Source organism: Gavia stellata, chromosome 1, assembly GCF_030936135.1.
Source record: "Gavia stellata isolate bGavSte3 chromosome 1, bGavSte3.hap2, whole genome shotgun sequence".
In the NCBI taxonomy this organism is placed as follows: Eukaryota; Metazoa; Chordata; class Aves; order Gaviiformes; family Gaviidae; genus Gavia; species Gavia stellata.
Window position 1 is genome coordinate 9,395,346 of NC_082594.1, and position 18,992 is coordinate 9,414,337.

At 42.5% G+C, this 18,992-nt stretch overlaps 1 protein-coding gene across 1 annotated transcript; it reads right to left on the reverse strand.

Annotated features, from left to right (window-relative positions):
* Window positions 1-147: 147 nt before the first annotated feature.
* CTSC (cathepsin C) lies at window positions 148-18,723 on the reverse strand. Its single transcript, XM_059819169.1, has 7 exons — window positions 18,558-18,723; window positions 17,196-17,341; window positions 7,823-7,989; window positions 7,237-7,392; window positions 5,532-5,647; window positions 2,027-2,158; window positions 148-1,306 (listed from the first exon to the last, which is right to left on the reverse strand). The coding sequence occupies exons 1-7, from the start codon at window positions 18,721-18,723 to the stop codon at window positions 804-806; spliced, it is 1,386 nt and encodes a 461-aa protein (XP_059675152.1). The 3' UTR covers window positions 148-803.
* Between the last annotated feature and the right edge of the window lie 269 nt (window positions 18,724-18,992).

Below are 18,992 nucleotides of genomic sequence, written 5' to 3' on the forward strand. Positions count from 1 at the left end.
TGGCCTCAGGTGGATGATTCCTAGTTCCTCCCTAGTTCCTCCCCCCCTCATCCTTCTTCCCCATCAGTTTAGATCCTGCTACAGTAAGAAGTTCTTGACAGGAAGTTGAAAACTTAAGACAGGTCACTGAGATAAAGAACCAACTACTTCCACAGGTACAAACTCCTGGAGGAGTGGGGTAATTTTTATTGAACTTTGAGATGATCAATTGCAAAGCACAGCAATAAAATCCAGAACTGGAACATTTAGTAACAGCCTGAAATGTAGAATTGATTTTTATTGTCATAAGGGTTTGACATGCAGTTTTTGCAGGACACTTAAAGCTTTAAAATTTCCTTTTAATCAGTATAATTGCCTACTCCCTCCCCAATACACACTTATGTTCTAAATTGCAGTGACTTCCTGATTTCTGAGAAGTAAGGCACTACAGTCCTTTCAGTGTAGTTACAGATTATCATAGCAGATGCTTCCCTCTGAGATCTGAAGTTCAAGATTGTCCACAGAAGAAAATGCAACTGGTGACTGAAGATGTATATCCAGCGATGAATAACTACACCACTGTTACCAAAGCAGCCATTGCATTCTAGGTGAACTACTGTCAGACTTGAGAGGAAGCCTTCAGTGCACGGAGCAGAGCTAACAGTGTTCATCCTCTCACCGAGGGAAACGGTTCACTCTGTTCTGGAAAATTTCTTTAATGCTCCCCTGTTCAAGCTAGGGGACAGATTTTAACTGCAGTTTCGAACAATCAGTATGTTTTTATGGCTGGGGACAAGGCACTGGATGAATGAAGACCTCTGCATTTATAATTTTGGAATAGGAGTTGCAGACACTGCAATGCTTTCAATCGCACATTCATCAGTGCCACGGCGGATTCTGAAGTATCCGTCTTCTCCCCACGAGGTACCCCAGCTGTTCTTCACAATCCAGAACTTCTCACCACTTTTTGGGTCTGTACCATAGCCCACCAGCAAGACAGCATGATTGGTCAGTTCAAAAGGATTGAAGTCATCCTGCAGCCCAGTGTGATGGTAGATCCCCTCTTTGTAAAGCATGAAATCACTATAAACCTCAAAGGCAACAGCCATTGGCCCACGCAGAACAAGCTCGAGTTTCATCAGGGCTTCATTGCAGCCTCCATAGAAACCACCAACATACTGGTATTCAGAAGTGTAGTAGTGGTAACAGCTGCGCTTGAAAGTGCACGGAGAATCTTGGGCTGTGTAAGGGAAGCAGTCCTCTTCCACCACACCAAAGTCTTGGACATACTTTCCAGCAATGAGGTATGGGAAGCCACCATCACAACCTAAACAAAAACATATCTGCTTAATTCCTTGGAGAGTTATTTGAGGTGGGAGACTCTCCTAATCAAATCTTTTGGAATACTTTTAGATACAGTATTGAACACAAACTGGAGTGACCCAGACTACCCTAGTATTCCAGTTAGCTATAGCTAGCTTTCTGAAACACGCCAGACAAAGATTCTCATCAGTGGGAGCTATACTGGGAACACTAACACATGGATCACCTTCTCATCCAATTGCTCCTGACACTCCCCTCCCCATCAGGAAGATGCAGTAAAAAGACCTGTCCTAACACAGGTACTGTCCTTTAGAAAGCTTTAGTCACTGCTTTTGCTCATCTCCCCCTCCCTCTGAATATGCTTTTAGGAGGATATTTAGTTCCACTCTTTCTAGGCATGCATTGCAATTTAGCTGTATTTTTAGCCCTACTCCTTAGATATTCCCTATCTCCCAGGCAGATCTACCTAGAAATCCAACAACATCCTGAGCATGAGGCCACCTACTCCTGGTTCAATCCCATCCCTACAGTAAGGTGGGCTGACAGCTCTGGAACATTTTCTACAGTCTTTCAAAAAAAGTACTATAAAGTATAGCCTGCCAGATACTTCATGAAAAAACTAAATCACGGGTGATGGGGAAGGCATGGAAGTTTTTAATGTACAGATGCCTTCTGCAGCATTATCATTACTCATAGTCATCTTTGTCTACACCAGTGTACTTACCCTGAGAATACTGGCTGCAAGACACAACCTGCTGAGGACTAAAGATCGGTTTCTGAGTGTTGTTTGTGAGGATACGTATTCTTGCTTCCAGCATGCCCATGGAGGAAAATGCATAACAGCTGCCACATGATCCTGAAGAAAAAGGAACCACAAAGAGCAGTCAGCAACATAAACAAGGCAAGTCACCCGCATTCAGGCACAACTATTGCTGGAGTCCACTGAAAAGAGTGAAACCCTACCAAGACAGTGATTAGAACTTGAATGCTGATAGAGCAAAAACTTTAATTACACATTTAGCTTTTAAGCATGCAATTCAAAAAACAATTCTAACTTTTGAAGGAATTCTGAGCTTATTCCGGAATAAGAGACAATATATTGCTCTTCAGTGTTTTTCAGTAGTATCATTTAAAAGCTATGCTATTCCTTCAGAACGAACTTCCAGGGATGACTTTAGCAGGGCTGAGAAGGCTCATAACCTACTGCCTCAGACTATAACCCTTTATGGAGTACATATACTAAGGGGCAATGAACTATTTTAAGTGAATGGTGACAATAGTGTTCTAGATTATTTCAACCTATCAATGGATTTAATGCTGTAATTTCCAGTTGAAAAAAGTGTTCCACCTCTAGAGTTACCTCTAAAATAACTGACTTTTGAGAGTCTAGTGGTATAAGTAGCAGGTTTGACACAGTGGATTCATGCCAGCTCCCCTTACTTCCCAAGGGCATGTAAAGTATTTACGCTGGCTTTTCAGAGGCACCTTAATTTCCCTTCTGCTTCCTGGCAGAGAGTTAAATCTCCTTACTTTGCACCAAAATTTAGTATTGCTTCTAGTTTTAGGCCTCTTCACTCCCTACGAGTTTCCCGTAACACATTAAAAACCTTTGGAAGTGGAATGACAAGCATCACAGGGAAGGACAATTACTTGGATAAGGTCCTATTTTATCTACTGATTGTCACCAAGGTGCTCAATTTCCTTTTGTTTCCTGACAGTAGGAAAGTCAAATATTGCAGAGCTATGAAAAGGAGGGAGGCTTGAGGAACAAAACAAAATACTTTCTCCTGAACTGTGTAGGTGTATAAAAGCAGAGCTATTACAAAAGCAAGACTTTGTGAAATTGCACCTTCACTCAGTTAGACGTATCTGTGAAGAGAAGGGGCAAAAATCAGACTGAACGTGAAGGGTCTTTGCCCAGCAGGGCAAAATAAAGCAGTGAAAGGTGCCTCCCACACATTGTACAGTCACAGCATCCGAGATGGGCCACACTGCGGAACACTTCGTTGCATTTTGTGTGCAAAAGTGTAAAAAATACAATTAATGCAAAGATTTCAGTCCAAAGTCTGTTGGGGTGGTTGCTAAATTTTCGGCTACCACAGTGGTATTTGTGAGGCCCACAGCATGACAACCACGCTGTATCAGCAGAGAGCCAACAGAGCTGCAAGAGTAGATGCTTTTCTGAGACTTCCCACAAATTCTCTTCCAGAGTCAATTAGAGCTTCAGCCACATCAGATTGCACTCATCCTACTGCAAAGGGCTGTTACATTATGAGGAGTAAGGAGGTGACACAGCACACCTAGTGAAGAATCAGCTGACCAGGCTTTTCACCTACTTTGATCTGCAGAAAAAGCTTGCAGAAAGAAGTCAGCAAGAAATTGGAACTGCACTCTAAGGCTAATGAAATCTGTAGGTCCCCCTCTTCTGCCCCCGTAAAGTTGACAACAGGCAATGATAGGGCTATCTTCAAAGATGACATCTCTTGGCTCAAAGATGCAATTACTGCTCTATAAACAACCTGAGAACTCAACCTTTACTTTCTTGACTATAGTAAATACTAGCAGGGATGCCAACATGCTGGCAGTAAATATTACAGTCCAAGACAACTGCAGTTGCATGAAGCCTGCCATGTCTCAAGGTATTCTACAGAGAATGCACATCTTGTCCACTTCAGATGCTGTATTTTTTCTCCTTAGGTAAAGAGCAGTGACTCCACAAGCATGCGAGATCTGGGAAGCCATGATCTTGTAATTCATACAATACTCTCTGCATGTGCCAGACAACTAGCATCTTACTTGCTTGCAGCCTTCTCCCCCATGGCATCTTCTAATTAGTCATGTAATAATCTTAATGATACACAACTAAGACTTTCTAATACCCTCATTTTAATGAAGCACTGATATCCAGTGCCTCAGAAATTCATACAAATTAAGTCTCACTTATGGTAGCTTGTACGTCAGTACTATTTTGCACAAGGTCGTCTTTTGAAGGTTTTGTTTTACGCTTTTTTCTGAAAGCCAAAATTCTTATTTAATGGAGCAGAATGCATATTTCACAGAAATTTAACAAACTCAGCATGGATTCTCAGATTACAGGAAAAGTGTAGTCAGCTCTATTATTGGAAGCAACAGACTAGTTCTCATTTAGAGAAACTCTGAAGCAACACAATGGAGAAAGGGTAAGTTTGGGACCAAGCATTCAACTGTTTAGAAGGTAAAAGAGCCCTTGGGATATTCACAGTTCACACCAGGAGAAAGTACAGGACTTGCACCTACATAAGACCGCATCATTTCCTGTTGCCATCTTTCAGTGATGCCACGTGTCAGCTCGTGAGCTAGACCTCTCACAAGTCTTCCTATGCTTCTCCTGCTACCAGGAGTCCAGCTGGCTGAATTTCACAGAACTAAGCCAAAAGTGAGGGACCAGTGATTTAAGTGATCCCCACCACACTAATGTTATGTTCCCTTCCCCTTGAAGTTGCAACCAGATAGCTACCAGCAGATGCTAATTGATTTGGAAATGGCAGAGCAGGGAAGGGACACATTAACTGAGGTCAATCCTGGCCTTCAGTATGTAATGATCTAATTCTGGTATCTCACACCACAGTGCTATAAAAGTATTCCCTATAAAATAAAGATATACCAGAATAGTATCCTTTTAAGTCTACTTTGAGCTAAATACTTCCTATTCACAGGGGCAAAGAAAAAAATAGTTTTTACAAGCATTCTATATTTATCGGTGTCCACGGTTTTGATAGTGACTGACACCTCTTCTTGCAACAAGCCATTTAAGTAACTCCTAAAGTGGTAAGATTTGGAGGCAGGATAAACCATTTTCATGGTTTTATTCATTAAAACTGCATGATAATTTGCCATCAGCAGGAATGAGGGAAAGACTTAAACGTACATCAGTTCTGTCAGCGTGCAGAAAACCGTGACTGAGACTGTTTGGACAAAGCTTGACAGCTGTCTTTATGCAGGGCACTGTGGTTAATTGGCTTTCACTCCAGCAAGAGACACTACTGTTTGGATAAGCCAGTACCACCTTCTATTTTGGCACAGCGCTGTCAGCCAGGACTCCACCCAGTTTCTGCAGGTTATTCATAGTTAAGGGTGCAATCTGTCAACTGCAAGACACTAGACAAAACCTTCTTGTTAACAGCAAATTACGAAGTACATCAAAGGAGCTCTAGAGCATATCAGAGTTTTGATTATTTTTGGGTTTTTACCTTGATTCCGAACAGGGCTGACATAATTGACACCATTCACATTTCTCCAGTCCCAGGATTCTGGTAAACTTGAAACTTTTTTGAGTAACTCAGGTGTTAGAGGTGCAGGCTTCAGTCTAAAGAGAAGAAAAATCCTTCTAAGTAACACAACACTCTAGGCAAGGAAACAATCACGTAATGCTCAGTTGTCATCTTCTGGCTTCTACTAGTTGCACTTACTTCACGCTAAGCAATTTGAAATAGTCTCCGTCTAAGCTGAGTGGGTATCAATCTCAAGAGATTAGTTTCAGCAGGATGCAAGACCGACTCAAATCCCTCCCTGAGGGAACTATATTATGAACTATCCACAAGCTGGTGAGGTCAAATACTTCTGAACCAATCTGAAGTGCTGAGGTAACTCTCAGTGACCGTAGCAACACAGCTCTGGAACAGCTATTTTACATCTCTGCCATCAAAAGGTATGTAGATTATCTCACTGCAGAAGGCACCTTGCCTTGGCAGCATATGCTCACAGCAACTACAGACTGTTTAATTGCAGACACAGACATGGCTTACATCAAGACTTCAATAACAGCAGTCCCACTTGCCCCAGAGACTTCCCTGGAGCAAGTTTTTACTGTGACCGTTGAAGAAGTACTGAATGGAACTTGGCCTCATCTACCACTTGCAGCCAAGTGATGCTCATATATCAGCAAGCCAAGAGCTTCCTGCATTCAGCTTTCACATACCCTGATGCTTGTCCTGTAAGTCATGCATCAAGTGCCATTCACAAACACCAGACACTGGAGTCTGTTCTGAAAACATGAGAGGGCCAACAAAATACTGTCATGGACCTACATGGTGCAACAGGCTTCCAAATAGGTTGCTGTATTTAAGACCATCTACAAGGAGACTTCTGTCTATAGGATGAAACCATGATAATCTGCATGATACTCCCATGCAAATCAGGATTTTTATTGTATAGGAGGACATTCTACAAACATACAGTTGCCACAGTTTGGAAAAGTAAGTAGCATTCCTACCCACAGCAGTTACCAGAGTGGAAAAAGCATAAATACAAAGAAGGTAAAACAGCTGTAAAGTAGGGAATCTTCAGACCAAAGAACTCTAATTCTCAAATTCATGTAGAGGACCATGCATCCATCCCCATTACCACCCTCTGCCATGTGATCAGCAAAACCCTGAGGGCACTTGCAGGGCTACTTCATGCTTCTTCACTGAGATGCTCTACTCCTGTTACAGGATCCTGGCTGCAGGCATAGCAAATTGTCAAAGTAACCAGAGAATTCCCTCAGAAGATCATTATTCATGTTTAATAGCAGAATGCGGTTCACTGCTTTTTAATTGCAATTATTAACTAGCAGAACTTCATGACTATGGCAAGCAGCTGATGGGTAAACAGGAGAGAGATGACAACCGAGACTGTTCCCACTTCTTCCCTGCACATATGAATTCAGCAGCAAGTTACTAGCAAGGTTGAAGGGCAGATGACCCCATTTGTCTCAAGTAGTTGAGACAACAGATGCTCAGAATAATCATTCAAATGAAGAAATATGGTGGCACTCCATGAATATGAGCTGGAAGGCCTTGAAACTTGATTAAACATCTGAACTACCAGCCAAAACACAGCTAGGAAGAGTCAGGACAAATACAAGCAGATTCTTCACAGCAGTAGGGTTTATGGCAAAACAAAAGGCCTTAGTACCTTGGAGCTCTGGAATAGAGACCCCCAGCTCTTCCAGTTAGTTCTTCCAGAGCAAAGTTCTCATACTCCTTGTATCTTGTTGCTCTCCAGGACTTCTGTCGAGCATTGATAGCATTTACAAAGTCAAAGTTGTGCACATAACGTCTGCTTGAAAGTCTGCAAACAAAAGCAACCAAATAAAACAGCAGGAAAAGGACTGGGATTGAAAAGTAAATGCGTTCTCTAAACTGAATATGGAAAAGACTTTCATCAATACCTACCAGAAGACACTTCCAGAGTTGAAGAAACATGAAATTACTGAATCAAAGAAAGGCTTTTGAAATTTGAGACACTAACTAGAAGGCTACAATCACCTTCTTTAGACATGCCAATTTTGTAATTGGGCTTCACCACAGACTGAAGGAGAAAGCGTGTGATGGGACAGGCATACCCTCCTCTGTCTGTGCATTCAGGTTTATTCCCAACATTATCACTGGAATTAACTTTGCCCTCAGTCACATAATTGGTCCAAATGGTTTTATCTGAAATGTGGAGCACAGTTACCAATTGTTTTATTCCAGTAAAAGGTCACTTATCTGTTGCTTACCTTCCTCTGGGCTTCCGGAGAGGTAGATCATTTATGTGAACATCTGAGGAAGATGAAGAAATCTTCTGTCCACTGAAACAAGCCCAATTGTGCCCAAGTACATCATGTACCCATCCTGGTAGAGTCTCATTACAGTAGCTGGTTACATTCTGGCCTTCCTTTTTGTACTGTAACGTGAAGAGGTTATGCATGTGAAGAGGTAATGCTTGTTTTGAGTAGATGCATTTGTTAGCACAGCAGTAGTCCCTACCCACCCAGCTGGTTTTTGCCTGTGTTTCAGAGGAAGCGGATGACATATATTCCAGATCAACCAGCATCATGTTTGATTTCAAGACAAAGAAGCATCAAGAAAAGGTTAAGTAGATGAAAGAAACTGATCTTTATCAAATTGCTAGAGGAAGACAAACAGGTTATGACTTGCACTTTTAACAACAATATCAATATCAACTAACAGGTGTTAGTTGTTTGGGTTCAACAGTTACTTTCTAGGAAAAATCTAAAAGACCTCTTAGTACTTATCCTTCTCTTCAAGGCCCTGTGGTTTCTTGCACCAAATATGTAACTAGTCAAACCAAACCTGGGCTTCTGCAAAAGTTTCATCTCAAACTAAGACTCATGACAGCCTGAAAAGTAAACACAGGGAGGATGGCAAGTTTCTCACCCAGTAACCTCTCAGGAAGAGCTGTGCTACAGCATTTCTGTTTTAGAAGTCAGAACCGAAGATGAGACTTCATGCAACTGCTTTAAGTTTGAGCTGTGGTGGAAGAGCATCAAGAAACAATTTCACCTAAACTATCAAAATGAGACAATAAGAAATTATGATCCATTGAGAGCAATTCATTTGAAGTTGGCAGTGAGGGGAACGTTACTAAAGCCTCAAGTCCCAAGTCCTAATAATTCCTTATTCAGCCACACAAGTCTTCATTTTACCACTGAAGTGGAGTAGTAAGTTAATCTATTCGGTAAAATGTGTCTTCATACAACAGTTAGCACTTTGCCCAGCTGCATGTAAGTTTCCCAGATTAGCAATTCTTTGACAGCAGATGTCCTGGGCAGGGGGGATCTTTACTCATCTCTTAAGATTAAAGTCTGTTTTGTATAAGCTACACAGGAGCCTTAAAACCCCATGCAACAAAAGCTTTCACTTGACTCTTCTAATCACACAAATCACTTAAATGGAATCCAAGTTTCCTAGTCCAAGAACACTTTATTAAACCCATCCCATTTGAGTTGCACATGTACAAAGCTACAAAATCCCTGTACTAATGCTTCAACAAAATGCTTGCTCAGCCTCTTCACTGAAGAAGGTGGTGACTTCCAGTGATGGAAATGCCTCAAGATGGAAAACAGTAAATAAAGAGACTGGGAGGTTTGTGACTGTGTCAAGGCTCTGTGGGGAATCTGAAGGAAAACAAATGGTGAAATACTTAAGTTTCTCAGTCAGAAGGATAAAATTAAAGGTTAATCCTCTGACTGTTTTAGAACAATGGGAATTTGCATTGTCCCCAGTTCAGAGGTTGCAGAGGCATCACATCTACACCCTTGGTTGTCTAGCAAGGCAAACGTGTTTGCTGACTGGTGCAGGATGGGGGCAGTAGAAGGTTGATCTGTTACCTTGTTCTATTCATCCTACCTTACTGTGCAAGATTGTGCAATATGGGAAATAACTACCCTTGCCCAAATACCAAGGGCAAGGTCCAGAGATAGCTTTGGAGACACACCTGCTTCAGAACAGCATTGCTAGAAATCCAGACGCTACCAAAAGCAACAAGTTATTGACTTTACATCAATAAGTTACTGTAAGAGTGCTTTATTTGGCTCTGCATGATAGTGTAAATTAATACCTACCTGTCTTGTCTATCTAAAAGCTGCCACAGATCAAAACAAGACTAAGCATGACCATTCTTGGTAAGTACAGGCCTTCAAACTGAATACTTGGAAGAATATTCAAGGAGAAGGCCTGCTTCCTGCAATGTTCAGATGTAGGTCTTGCCTAGCATGGAGAATTATATTGAATTGTAACAAGTGGAACAGATTTGGGACTTATCTCCACAGAAAAAAGGTAATGAGTTATCTGCTAATTAGCAAATTGAAATGACAACTTGCCTTTTTTGGTTGTTTGTTTCCCCTAGAAATCCCTCTCCCTTTTTTGGAGACTACATCTTAAAAAAAGCAATAAATTTAGATAACCAGAATAGTATTCACACCATTTGTGCAACTTATTTTTCAGGGAAGTGAATTTAACAAGTTTGATGTGGTTCTCTCAGTTCAAACATACCAACAAAACTAAGAAGAGGGTGTGGGGACAGTCAGTGGCAATGTTTCAAGATAGACAAGAGACAAAAAAACAGTTTCAGACAGTCTGTGTAGAAGCCTAAAATTAAGCAATTCAAGTCCTCTGCAGCTATCTTTTTGTAGACTGGCAGATAATGTACTACTTCTGAAGTGGCTTTAAAAAGGGGACATGGAGACTTTGAGACTATAGCCTATTAGTGGCATCTGGATAAAGGGAATTTGAACTCCAAAAGCCATTTTCAGCTAGGAAATGGAAATATACCCATAAGGTCCCAATTTGCTTTTCCCCTTCGTCTGACTTCTAATTGACAACCACTGATGTAGAGAAGTGGCTGAGAAACCTTTAAAAAACCCAATACTTATGCTTAATTTCTACAACCTAGTTAACTCCCCAATGGGCCACATGTTAGAGGAACTAAAATGTGATAGCAAAGGCATCAGTGCTGTGACAATGACACCCACTGCTTACTACCAGAAGGTACATCGTCCAATCAATATTTCATTGCTAAACCCACATGCAGCATTCCTTACTGAGACCGGAGAAGGGCTCTGACTCATTAGATCTAGCAAATCTGACTGTACCAGTTTTAAAGGCCCTACTATGAGTATGCCTGCCCAACCAACAGTCATACAGGGGTGTGGCACCATTGCATGAACAACCACTGGCTCAGGTGGATGCGAATTACAATGCCAGACTCAACTGCAGCTGCCAGCACAGTACCCAGCACATCTGCAGAACCCAGGACAGCATCCTCCATGGAGGGCAACAGCCACACAACTGTTACCACCAGCAACTGCTGGACAACTGCTGCATGCATTTCCTCTGCAGACTTAAGATGTTAATAAAAAAAGACCACTGCAGCCATGCCACATGTGATAATTTCAGCCAATGCTCACATCTGCAGCATTAAGTAAACTCCATCCAGTGATCTGACCAACCTGGAACAACTCCTGTAGAAAGGCACCCAAACTATATTCACAGTTCGAATTCTGAGGTTTGAAAATATTAAGCTTTAATTCTATTTCAAATGTATATTCTTCTCAAGTCTGACAACTCATGTAACTTTGCCTGATGCCAGAATTTAGCCAAGAAACTCCAACATTAACCTTAAAAGGCTTCATGTAGCTAAGTTTCAAGGCTTGCCATTAGATACCTAAACCTAGGTAAGCTTTTTGGTACAGTATACTTTTAGTAAAGTCTTTTCTGTGTTGATCATCATGACATAATCTAATCACACGTTCAATTCTAGTCCTGGTAAAAATTGTAATTGTCTAAAGCTTTCTTTAAAAATTTAATCTCCCTAAGAGGAAAGCAAGAAAGGATGGAGACCTTATTTGGCACAGCATTTTAAGAGAAATTCAGCAGTGCTATGTACACAGGCTGCCATCCTATCTCTTTTACATCTGCTGTTCTCAATTCAAGCAATGTTCAGGCAGTAAGCCAACTCGAGTTCCAGGAGGCAGGACTACCCTATACATTAAGCCTGGTGAAAAGACTTACCACTCATCTGTCATCAAATTTACAAGTGTGCCTATGCATTTTAATATGGGAAGCACGTGCTTAATTAGAACAGGATTGCAGACTTGCAGATGCCCTACTGTACAAAAATACAGACGATGGTATTATCAGAACAAACGACTGCATCTTGCTACCCAATACAAAACGCAGTCAAATATCAGCTACAGATGCATCTTCTTTCCTCTAGGGAACATTCTGCAATTCAGAGATTTATGCTTTCAGATTACACTTTAGGGAAGCAGCAGCAGCAGTTAAGTAAACCCAACTAAGATAGGTTAGAAATTAACTTTCAATTGATTTGCAGGATGATTAAATAGCATTAGCAACTCTAACACTTGTATTTTAGCAACATGGAATAAAATGCATTCAGATATTTTTTAATATTCTGAAATTTAAACATTAACCACTGTCACTTTTCTAGGCTGGCTATTTCAGAACAGAAGTCCTTGGTTTTACCCAAATTTGGGAGCATTGGGGAAGAGAGGGTAAGAGATGTCACCAAGTCAGTCTGGAAAAAATTAATAACTTGAGTAGTAGAATATTCTATAATCTATTTCTTTCTTTTTACTGAAGTAGTGCTAATGTTTTAATATTAAAAATGCCAGACTTCTGGTTTTTGCTAAAGGACATCTCAAAAGTCAGAAGTAGTACCACTTAACTTACAGGCCAAACAGCAAGAATCTTATGAGACTGCCTGCCTCCAAAGTGGTAGTCTTAAAGTTAAATAAACACTACAAAGATATCAAACCTCAACCTTCCTTTCAGCCTCACTCTAGCTTTTTATGTTGTTATACTGTTCCTATTTCTTTTGCCATCCCTTGAGGAAAAAAAAAAATCTTTAAAGCCTTATATCTTGCATAGCCCTACAGAATCCTTACATCATCCAGCAGAAGCACATGCTTAAGCTTCTGCCAAGACTCAGTACACTAACTTCACATCCAAGTTCAGTATAGGGACATGTCAGCAGCATACACTAAATAAGGAACAAGAGCATTCCCATAAAATCCAACAAGTTATTTTGTGCTGCCAACGAACACCAGGCAGAGTAACTACGACTTGTGAGAAGCAGAATACAAGAATGCAGTAGGATGCTGCATTTAACTTGGCAAGCCTTGAAAGACAAGTCTATGTACAACAATAGTTAGAAATAAAACACTTAGAGCTTCTTTACTTAAGCTATTAAAGCAAACTGAGGAAAAAATATATATTTTTATTGATAAGCTCACCCAACCCACTTCTTTGGTGTAGAAAGTAATTTCCCCATGGTCCCCAGGTGAAAGAACAAATACCTTAAAGGTAGTGAGGCCCTACAAAAATTTTAGTGGGTGTCTGTTTAGTAAGCCACAGGAACAAAAGGCTATTAAAAACCTCACTGAAACATGCATCATTAAACAGGCTGTGTCTATATTCACAGTACAGTAGCTCTGATAAAGCCACCATTTAGACAAGCCCACAGCATTTTTATTAGTAATTAATAGCTTCATTCTTTAACATTAAGTAGAAATACACTGCAAGTTCCATTAGCACCAGTTGCACTTCTATGCTTGAAACACGTGAAGTACTGTATTGACTTAAATACTGACTTCATTTTGCCTAGCAACTCCATCCTCTCTGTTCAGCGGCAAAATATGAAGAAAGTGTTAAAGCATCATAGTAGGTAAATCAGGATGCTTTATCTGCCCTGTCACCATGATGGTGTTTTTGCCACATAATTTAACTTTAGCACAACATAAACAGAACTTGAAATTTATGAGCATCCTGTAAGGAAGGAATATTTTCCTGACAAGCCCAAACCCACAGCCATGGAAAGAGATGTGCAAGGATTTCTGTGTTATGGCTGCTCCACCACCACAAACTGCTCCATGAACCAAAAAGTTATTCCACAATCAAGCGGTAACTCCAGAACAGTGTTCACATTGGAAGGTTATTTCAGAGTGAAACTGAGTAATTTTACCAATTAGTAAAAACAATAGCAAATTACTCCATATTAAGCCTGTACCTTCTTGCTGCAAAGCAAGAGGCTGCCAAAGATTATTCTTCCTTTCTGTGAATTCCAAAGGGACTTTGTCTAATGACTTTCCACATGCTCAATAGCAATCAAGGCTAAGCAATATTCCAAGAGATTGCTTTTATGCTTTCCTCTTGCTGCATTTCCAGGGATGAAGGCCCTCACCAATTAGTGTTCTAGTTTACCCTATTTTCTCCAAGGGCTTCTAGATTATGACCAACACTAAGCAAATGAAGCCTCCTATGTTTACATTACTTTCAGGTGCAAATGGTGGGAATGTTTTAAACAATAGGCAATCATTCTTCAAAAACCTCTAAACATGCATTGAGCTGAATGTATTACTTGTCCCCTAGAAGCTTTACAGTAGAAGATGATGGACTAGGTCCTAAAAGAGCATTAGCTGCATTTCATAGAAGAAACCACATTTTTCATTTATACCAGGACTAGATATTTTTTATTTCTATTTCATATGTAATGCAATATTTATGGATTTAAAAGTAAACAGATACTCATATGTAAATATGTCACAAGGTCGAGCAGTTTGTAAGGAACCACTTCTTCCCCTCAAGTCGCCACTGAGAATTGTAAAATAACAGTTTTGCAGATAGACATATTGCAAGTTGTTGCCTAACAAAGTCAACTAGTTGTCTGCAGCAAAACAAATGCATTTACTAAGTGCTGTGGTATTTCCTTGTGCTTCTCGGCCATTATACTTGCATCTTTGTAATCTGTTGTTTCCTTTACACTCTCTATAATTTTGCTGCTGTAACTGAACTGGGCTCTAGTTCTCTCTGTAATATTTAAGGAAAGAAGTCTTTAATTTAAGCATGTCTTGCTGATGGATTTCCTACTACCGAACAATGAGCCAAACAAGCTTGCTATTTCTCAATACCAAAAGCAACTGCAAAACTACCAATTAATCCATTTGCCTGCAAAGGACTAAGATACATTCATGACCATGAAATGCAAGCCACTGTGCATTGCTACAGCTCAGGTGTATATTCAACTTACTATGTTTTGAGCAGCAAGTTGGCTCAGATGACCTCCAGAAGTTCCTTCCGGCCTAAATTATTCTATAACACAGTTTTGGTACATTGTTTAAGAGTACTCTTGCAAATCAATTCATTTACATTTTCATAAGCACAGAGGAATACAGGAGAGCATTTACCAGTCACTTGACTTAGTGCTCAACTTCCAGGGAGGTATTTCACAAGGTATAGATAGCAGCAGTAGAGCCTTCAGTAACTCTGAACTCTCAACTGCCTAACAGCTCCATTTACATTCCGGAGCAGGCCACTCACTGTTTCTATAATTAAATTTCTCACATTCAGGGATTAGTTTGATAATCAAGACTTGTTTCAACTGCTGGCTTGCAAAGCAACTCTGCATTTAAGTGTTAAATACCAGCCTAAGGATTCCCAGTCCACTAGTTCAACTATTTTTCTCCTCAGATGAGTCCACCAAGGCCAGCAATGACTGCTGAATTCCACCTGCCAGAGACGGCACCTCAAGCCTGAGTTCATAGACTATACTACAACATACAGTGCTCCACTGTCCTCAGGGAGGCAGCAATTCCTGCCACTTTTGAGGCAGGCCATGCCACTGTAGGGAAGCTTGCAGAGGTGTCCCTGTCTGAGAAGTTTCAGAGTAATTCTGCCCAGTTAGAATACTCTTCAGTGTCTGTAGTTTTTGCTGTATCACCTGCCAAACCTATAAGGAGTGCACATCATGGCAATTTAGTGTCACTACCTTATACAGATGAGAGAATGTCAATCAGGTATTTCTCTCTCACACTTTGCTTTTGCTCAAGTGTAAGACCCTATCTTATGCAGAAGCATTCCTACTTTAAAAATTCACAGTTGTAAGAGCGCACTAGTTTTGGCAGATAGTTAATTTTAGTTACTGCTGAGCAGTGCTTACAGAGTGTCAAGGCCTCCTCTACTCCTCAGACAGCTCCGCCAGCAAGTAGGCTGAGGCTGCACAAGAAATTGGGAGGGGACACAGCTGAGATAGCTGACCCCAACTGACCAAAGGGATATTCCATACCATAGAACATCATGCTCAGCAATAAAAGCTGAGGAAAGGAGGAGAAATGCAGACCATTCAGAATTGTGGCATCTGCCTTCCTAACTAACAGTTATGCATGATGAAGCCCTGGAAATTGTTAAACACCTGCCTGCTGGTGGCAACCAGTGAATGAATTCCTTACTTTGCTTTGCTGGCATACACAGCTTTTGCTTTACCTATTAAAGTACCTTTATCTCAACCCTCGAGTTTTCCCACTTTTACCCTTCTGATTCTCTCCCCCCCATCCCACCAGTTGGACCCTGCATGGTGCTTAGCCACCTACTGGGGTTAGGCCACAACAAAGAGCATGTAAACAACCTCACCATTAGTCTTGTAAACAACCTACAAGGCCCCTTCCCTTAACTTAAAGAATTCCAATCGGCATGGAGGAAGCTGCATTAAATTGGAGCCTCATACATAATTGCTATTCAGTAAGGATTGCAGTTCTCCAGGAAGAATGGATCGCTCACTTTCATTAACATCTTAAAACACTGACTTGAAAATAGCTGCTGTGAAATATACTATCTACAATGGCTCCCAGAAAGAATTTAAATCAAAAGTCGTTTCTTCACCCTCCTTACTACTAGCCAAGGTTCAGAGATTTTTATGCTTGGACAAGGCCTGGGTGTTTACTATCAGCTCATCGGAAGCCAAACACAAGTTCATGTTTCCTCAAGCAACCAAGAAACGTGTTCACTGCTCCTGCCTAGGGCTGCACTCACCAACTGAGCAGTCTCGCTCCACAAAACAGCTGTCTCTCAGGTAGCAAAGTCATCATGCAGAGAATGCTTCAAGCCACCCTCCAGATTCATAATGCCACTCACCAGGACAGCAGGAGAGTGCTCCTTAGCAAGTGGGTTTTCTCCTGTCTACCCACAGCCTACCAGCACAGTTTTCAGCTTGATCTGAACTCATTGACAGAGGCTGGAGATAACAGTATTACTTCAAAAGAACAACTACAGGCAGCAGAAATGTTCCTTAAATATTAAAGTAACATTCTGGAATAAAATTTCAAGATCTTAGAAATCCTCCAGCAAGGAGAACAGATGGCTGTTTTAAAGTTTTCATGCATTTGAGAACATATTTAAGGAAAGATAAAAGCAATCATGTTTGCTATTTCACTTGGATCCATGTTGTCTGAAAAAACCTGAAAAAAATTTCCAGGCTACCAGGAGAGTTAGCTTCATGAAGGCCTTCAATTGCTTTAAGCATCCCCAGAAAGGAAAGCAGCAGCATCTGTAACAGATTTTTCAGATAATGCCCACCATGAAATATAAACACCTCTTCCCTCCCCTCTGCTCCCTACCCAAACACTGAAACCATTTCCTTATGTTAAAAAAGTCCTGTATCTGGTAATCCAGGTAAACCTTAGCGCCAAAGATAACCAAGTCCCCCTAACCGTGGCACTCGGGGACTAAAGAGAAGTCTAACTACAGGCCATTTTAGCAACAGCCAGTGATGCAGAACACACCAAGTTAACTCACCTTAAAAAATGCAAACCACTTGTAGTCATTTATCACAATTTCAAAGCCTTGATTGTAAACCAAAGTGAAGAAACCATAGTTGCCCAGACTATCCTGAGCCACAGCTACCTTCTGAAGATTCACAAGCACCTTTCTTTCCACAGGCCCTGCAAGAAATACAAACATTATTGCATGATTATTGCGGGGAAAAGCTAAAAATCAAAAATTAGTACAAAGAATGTTGTAACATTTATTTTATTCCAAAAGATGCTAAAATACACTTGTTGAATACAGTCTTCTGCAAAAAGGCATCACGCAAACACACTTCAGGGATTTCACTTACCTGTCAGTGGGTCTACATGCACATTTTTTCCCACTGCTGGTCAGTATTTGCACATATAATTAGCAGCAGCACCAAGGAGCTGCTACCAGGAAACATCAGCTTATTTAAGTGTAACTTGCTACACAGGACTCAGATGCTGTGGCACTCAGGCACTGTGTCTGCAATGACAAATCTTCCCCTAAAACATCTGGGATGAGGTATCAGCCACCCCAGGCTCCTTCACACCAGTGCTCGGACTCCCTCCACCACTCACCTCACTTCCACTGCTCCTACTGCCACTTGCCTCATCTGACCAAAAAGCAGATGATTTAGAAAAACGTGAAGTATCTACTGTTTTTTAAATAATACTGACATACAATAATTAAGTAACTCCCCACTACTACTACCCCCTCAAGTGAAGTGATCTTTCTATTTCTCCAGATGCCACCAGGGTCCCTAGGCAGCAAGCTCTCCCAGCCAGCAGCCTCCCAGGAGCTGGCTAGGTGTGACCCTGGAGCACAACCAGCTTTGCTGCTGGGAATAGCCACTTTCAGGACAGCCTGAGCTGAAGGATGGTATCTGCGGGCTGTGAGGAAGGAAGAAGCGAACCGGCATGAGCCGGTGGTGCTCACAGAGAGGCCTAGTTGAGTCCAAATCGAAACAAACAAAAAACCTCAGAAAACTGAAGTGGAAGAGTAATAGCACTGCCCGCAGCAGTCACCCAGAGCCAGACTAACACGAGTGCTTCACGCTGCTTAATTCAAATTAGCCTTTTTCTGCCTTAAGCCCGGCAGGGAGCTCCGCAGGAAAGCCGGCAGCGCAGGTCCCACCCGCTGCTGGGGGGGCCCGCTACAACCGAGGCGGGCACCCGCTTCCCCGCTATGTTTCGGTTTTAGTGCCTCACGGCACGGAGCAGCCGCTCCCCGCCCCACTCCTCCCTCAGGCTCACAGGGACACACACCCCCCCACACACACCCCCCGCAGCGAGGCCGGGCAGGGCCGACGCCGGGGCTCCGCGGGCCCTGGGGAAGGGGAACAGAGCAGGGCCGCCGCGGTCTCACCCGCCTGCGAGCAGTTGCCGTGGCGGCCGCCGCCCCGCCAGACGCGGAGCTCCCAGGCGCCCAGCAGGTCGGCGAAGGAGCAGTTGGCCGGCGTGTCGGCCCGCAGCGCCGCGGGCAGCGCCGCCAGCAGCACCAGCGCCGCGGCCCACAGCGCCCACCCAGCCATAGCGCCGCTCCCGCCGCTCGCCGCCGCCGCCGCTGAAATGGGCCCGCGCGCCGCGGCCTCCCCGCCCCGCCGCCTCCCCGCCCCCGCGCCCGGGCCCGCCCCGAGACGGCCGCGCTGCGCCGGGAGGGGCCGGGCCTCCGCGCCTGCCCCCGCTGAGCTTCCCGGGGCGGGCTGTGGGGCCGTGGGGAGAAGGCTGGGGTGTGACCGTGTGTCTGTGTGTCTGTATGTCCCAGCTCCAGCGGAGGTGGGGCATGCTCCCCGCTGTGGAA

What these genes read in the sequence shown, in the direction of transcription:
- CTSC (XM_059819169.1), bottom strand. Translation starts at nt 18,723, where the DNA reads ATGGCTGGGTGGGCGCTGTGGGCCGCGGCGCTGGTGCTGCTGGCGGCG. An exon ending in AGTGGTTTGCATTTTTTAAG is followed by an intron (nt 7,990 to 17,195) that starts GTGAGTTAACTT and finishes TTCACGTTACAG; the next exon opens with TACAAAAAGGAAGGCCAGAA. An exon ending in CTCCGGAAGCCCAGAGGAAG is followed by an intron (nt 7,393 to 7,822) that starts GTAAGCAACAGA and finishes TTTTGTTTGCAG; the next exon opens with ACTTTCAAGCAGACGTTATG.